We start from the raw sequence: 6,000 nt of genomic DNA, 5'->3' as shown, positions 1-6,000 counted from the left end.
ATGTTGGCTTATTATACTTATAGACTGTAGACACGTCAGATTTTCATTTTTAATTAATTTGTAAAAAAAATAATCTAAAAACACAAATCAACTTTGTCATTATGGGATATTGTGGGTAGACCAGTGACACACCATCTCAATGGAATCCATTTTAAATCCATTTAAAACATCAATAAACATCAACCAAGTCAGATTTTTTTGTGTGAATTCCTGACTCACCTTGAATCCGTCGAAGACGAAGGCGTGTTGGTCAGAGCCCAGCTCCTGGTCAGGTAGACAGCCCGGCCGCGCCCAGCCCACCCTCATCTCCCCTGACGTCAGCACCTCAAACTCAAAGTACCACTTCCCAGCGTTCACACTGTACGTCTTCTCGGCTCGGAAGATACGGAACCGCTCAGCAGACATGTTACTGACGTCTGCTCTGGCTGCTGAAACAACAGGGCCAGACAACATGTTACTGATGGCTGCTGAAACAACAGGGCCAGACAACATGTTACTGATGGCTGCTGAAACAACAGGGCCAGACAACATGTTACTGATGTCTGCTGAAACAACAGGGCCAGACAAAATGTTACTGATGTCTGCTGAAACAACAGGGCCAGACAACATGTTACTGACGTCTGCTGAAACAACAGGGCCAGACAACATGTTACTGATGTCTGCTGAAACAACAGGGCCAGACAACATGTTACTGATGTCTGCTGAAACAACAGGGCCAGACAACATGTTACTGATGTCTGCTGAAACAACAGGGCCAGACAACATGTTACTGATGTCTGCTGAAACAACAGGACCAGACAACATGTTACTGATGGCTGCTGAAACAACAGGGCCAGACAACATGTTACTGATGTCTGCTGAAACAACAGGGCCAGACAACATGTTACTGATGTCTGCTGAAACAACAGGGCCAGACAACATGTTACTGATGTCTGCTGAAACAACAGGGCCAGACAACATGTTACTGATGTCTGCTGAAACAACAGGACCAGACAACATGTTACTGATGTCTGCTCTGGCTGCTGAAACAACAGGGCCAGACAACATGTTACTGATGTCTGCTCTGGCTGCTGAAACAACAGGGCCAGACAACATGTTACTGATGTCTGCTGAAACAACAGGGCCAGACAACATGTTACTGATGTCTGCTGAAACAACAGGGCCAGACAACATGTTACTGATGTCTGCTGAAACAACAGGGCCAGACAACATGTTACTGATGTCTGCTGAAACAACAGGGCCAGACAACATGTTACTGATGTCTGCTGAAACAACAGGGCCAGACAACATGTTACTGATGTCTGCTGAAACAACAGGGCCAGACAACATGTTACTGATGTCTGCTGAAACAACAGGGCCAGACAACATGTTACTGATGTCTGCTGAAACAACAGGACCAGACAACATGTTACTGATGGCTGCTGAAACAACAGGGCCAGACAACATGTTACTGATGGCTGCTGAAACAACAGGGCCAGACAACATGTTACTGATGTCTGCTGAAACAACAGGACCAGACAACATGTTACTGATGGCTGCTGAAACAACAGGGCCAGACAACATGTTACTGATGGCTGCTGAAACAACAGGGCCAGACAACATGTTACTGATGTCTGCTGAAACAACAGGGCCAGACAACATGTTACTGATGTCTGCTGAAACAACAGGGCCAGACAACATGTTACTGATGTCTGCAGAAACAACAGGGCCAGACAACATGTTACTGATGTCTGCTGAAACAACAGGGCCAGACAACATGTTACTGATGTCTGCTGAAACAACAGGGCCAGACAACATGTTACTGATGTCTGCTCTGGCTGCTGAAACAACAGGGCCAGACAACATGTTACTGATGTCTGCTGAAACAACAGGGCCAGACAACATGTTACTGATGTCTGCTGAAACAACAGGGCCAGACAACATGTTACTGATGGCTGCTGAAACAACAGGACCAGACAACATGTTACTGATGTCTGCTCTGGCTGCTGAAACAACAGGGCCAGACAACATGTTACTGATGTCTGCTCTGGCTGCTGAAACAACAAGGCCAGACAACATGTTACTGATGTCTGCTGAAACAACAGGGCCAGACAACATGTTACTGATGTCTGCTGAAACAACAGGGCCAGACAACATGTTACTGATGTCTGCTGAAACAACAGGGCCAGACAACATGTTACTGATGTCTGCTGAAAAACCAGGGCCAGACAACATGTTACTGATGTCTGCTGAAACAACAGGGCCAGACAACATGTTACTGATGTCTGCAGAAACAACAGGGCCAGACAACATGTTACTGATGTCTGCTGAAACAACAGGGCCAGACAACATGTTACTGATGGCTGCTGAAACAACAGGGCCAGACAACATGTTACTGATGTCTGCTCTGGCTGCTGAAACAACAGGGCCAGACAACATGTTACTGATGTCTGCTGAAACAACAGGGCCAGACAACATGTTACTGATGTCTGCTGAAACAACAGGGCCAGACAACATGTTACTGATGGCTGCTGAAACAACAGGACCAGACAACATGTTACTGATGTCTGCTCTGGCTGCTGAAACAACAGGGCCAGACAACATGTTACTGATGTCTGCTCTGGCTGCTGAAACAACAGGGCCAGACAACATGTTACTGATGTCTGCTGAAACAACAGGGCCAGACAACATGTTACTGATGTCTGCTGAAACAACAGGGCCAGACAACATGTTACTGATGTCTGCTCTGGCTGCTGAAACAACAGGGCCAGACAACATGTTACTGATGTCTAATGAAACAACAGGGCCAGACAACATGTTACTGATGGCTGCTGAAACAACAGGGCCAGACAACATGTTACTGATGTCTAATGAAACAACAGGGCCAGACAACATGTTACTGATGGCTGCTGAAACAACAGGGCCAGACAACATGTTACTGATGTCTGCTGAAACAACAGGACCAGACAACATGTTACTGATGGCTGCTGAAACAACAGGGCCAGACAACATGTTACTGATGGCTGCTGAAACAACAGGGCCAGACAACATGTTACTGATGTCTGCTGAAACAACAGTTCATTTTGATGCAACCAGTGATGGGACCCTGAACCCACAGTATGGGTTACCATGTGACACAGCAGGTGAACCCTGAACCCACAGTATGGGTTACCATGTGACACAGCAGGTGAACTCTGAACCCACAGTATGGGTTACCATGTGACACAGCAGGTGAACCCTGAACCCCCAGTATGGGTTACCATGTGACACAGCAGGTGAACCCTGAACCCACAGTATGGGTTACCATGTGACACAGCAGGTGAACCCTGAACCCACAGTATGGGTTACCATGTGACACAGCAGGTGAACCCTGAACCCCCAGTATGGGTTACCATGTGACACAGCAGGTGAACCCTGAACCCCCAGTATGGGTTACCATGTTGTGACACAGCAGGTGAACCCTGAACCCACAGTATGGGTTACCATGTTGTGACACAGCAGGTGGACCCTGAACCCCCAGTATGGGTTACCATGTGGTGACACAGCAGGTGAACCCTGAACCCCCAGTATGGGTTACCATGTTGTGACACAGCAGGTGAACCCTGAACCCACAGTATGGGTTACCATGTTGTGACACAGCAGGTGAACCCTGAACCCCCAGTATGGGATACCATGTGGTGACACAGCAGGTGAACCCTGAACCCCCAGTATGGGATACCATGTGGTGACACAGCAGGTGAACCCTGAACCCACAGTATGGGTTACCATGTTGTGACACAGCAGGTGAACCCTGAACCCACAGTATGGGTTACCATGTTCTGACACTGCAGGTGAACCCTGAACCCACAGTATGGGTTATCATGTGACACAGCAGGTGAACCCTGAACCCACAGTATGGGTTATCATGTGACACAGCAGGTGAACCCTGAACTCAACAAGGACAAAAGGACAGGCTGGGATTAGCATTTTAGCTGTTGTAGGTTGGTTAACCAGTGTAGTGTAATATCCTATACTATACTCTGACATTAATACACAATCTGACATTAATACACTACACTCTGACATTAATACACTACACTCTGACATTAATACACAACCTGTTGTAGATTGGTTAATCAGTGTGATCATTTCTCAAAACAAAGTAGAACCATGTGCCTTGAAGGGTACTAAAACTAGCTAGCAATAGCCAGGCTCCACAGCTAGCTCCACAGCTAGCGACACGGCTATCTCCACAGCTATCTCCACAGTTAGCACCACAGTTAGCTCCACAGCTATCTCCACAGCTATCTACACAGTTAGCTCCAGAGCTAGCGCCACAGCTATCTCCACGGCTAGCACCACAGCTATCTCCACGGCTAGCGTCACAGCTAGCACCACAGCTATCTCCACAGCTAGCTCCATAGCTAGCACCACAGCTATCTCCACAGCTAGCACCACAGCTATCTCCACAGCTAGCGCCACAGCTAGCACCACAGCTAGCTCCACAGTAAAACCTATATTAAAATCATCTATGTCTGGGTGTTTATACAGTGAACTGCTGCATGCTCCTGCAATAGAACAGTACATCCAATCATGTCACGAGGAAACAGAAATCTCCTAGTGTGTCATAAAAGCCCTCCTGAACAGACTAGTGGGTCAATTCGTCATTGGGGTTATATAAGAGACTCTGTGGGGTTGTATGTGCTGTTGGTCATTAATGAATGAGGGAGAGTAAGGGTATTGTCACTGTCAGGGGTAGTGGATTTAATCCAGGTCGCCGATGTGGAGGGAGGTGAGGTTGAGTTTGGACTGAACCATAAAGGAGGTGAGGGGTGTGTGAGGTAGAGTTTGGACCGAACCATAAAGGAGGTGAGGGGTGTGTGAGGTAGAGTTTGGACAGAACCACGAAGGAGGTGAGGGGTGTGTGAGGTAGAGTTTGGACTGAACCACGAAGGAGGTGAGGGGTGTGTGAGGTAGAGTTTGGACAGAACCATAAAGGAGGTGAGGGGTGTGTGAGGTAGAGTTTGGACTGAACCACGAAGGAGGTGAGGGGTGTGTGAGGTAGAGTTTGGACAGAACCATAAAGGAGGTGAGGGGCGTGTGAGGTTGAGTTTGGACTGAACCATAAAGGAGGTGAGGGGTGTGTGAGGTAGAGTTTGGACTGAACCATAAAGGAGGTGAGGGGTGTGTGAGGTAGAGTTTGGACTGAACCACGAAGGAGGTGAGGGGTGTGTGAGGTAGAGTTTGGACTGAACCACGAAGGAGGTGAGGGGTGTGTGAGGTAGAGTTTGGACTGAACCATAAAGGAGGTGAGGGGTGTGTGAGGTAGAGTTTGGACTGAACCATAAAGGAGGTGAGGGGTGTGTGAGGTAGAGTTTGGACTGAACCACGAAGGAGTTGAGGGGTGTCTGTGTGCTTTGACTGTACCATGGTCCTGATCCGGAGCCTCCAGGTTGTATCCGTACCCCAGCAGGGTGCGGACAGCCTCCCTCAGACTGTCCTTGTTGGACTTCTTGGTCCTCTCGTCCAGCAGAGTGTACGGAACCAAGCGCGGGTTCCTACGATTCTTCACATCCTTCACAAGGAAGGGGGAGATAGTTAGGACTTCATAAAGACACTGAACTAAAGAAGAGGAGGACTTCATAAAGACACTGAACTAAAGAAGAAGAGGAGGACTTCATAAACACACTGAACTAAAGAAGAGGAGTTAGGACTTCATAAAGACACTGAACTAAAGAAGAAGAGGAGGACTTCATAAAGACACTGAACTAAAGAAGAGGAGTTAGGACTTCATAAACACACTGAACTAAAGAAGAGGAGTTAGGACTTCATAAACACACTGAACTAAAGAAGAGGTGTTAGGACTTCATAAACACACTGAACTAAAGAAGAGGAGTTAGGACTTCATAAACACACTGAACTAAAGAAGAGGAGGACTTCATATACACACTGAACTAAAGAAGAGGAGGACTTCATAAACACACTGAACTAAAGAAGACAAGGACTTCATAAACACACTGAACTAAAGAAGAGGAGGACTTC

The 6,000-nt window shown here is 47.4% G+C and overlaps 1 protein-coding gene across 1 annotated transcript in view; it reads right to left on the bottom strand.

Annotated features, from left to right (window-relative positions):
- LOC129842275 (ryanodine receptor 2-like) overlaps positions 1-6,000 on the bottom strand; it is a gene marked incomplete at its 3' end in the record, with an annotated part of 104,955 nt that overhangs the window by 51,227 nt on the left and 47,728 nt on the right. Inside the window, exons 11-12 of the mRNA XM_055910756.1 lie at positions 5,386-5,533; positions 220-428 (exon numbers count right to left, since the gene is read on the bottom strand). Of these exons, the coding sequence (XP_055766731.1) occupies positions 220-428; positions 5,386-5,533 (357 nt within the window). The remainder of the gene's footprint in view (positions 1-219; positions 429-5,385; positions 5,534-6,000) is intronic.

The sequence above is a fragment of the Salvelinus fontinalis genome, unplaced genomic scaffold (assembly GCF_029448725.1).
Source record: "Salvelinus fontinalis isolate EN_2023a unplaced genomic scaffold, ASM2944872v1 scaffold_0028, whole genome shotgun sequence".
Classification (NCBI taxonomy): Eukaryota; Metazoa; Chordata; class Actinopteri; order Salmoniformes; family Salmonidae; genus Salvelinus; species Salvelinus fontinalis.
This window is presented reverse-complemented; position numbering and strand designations above follow the sequence as displayed.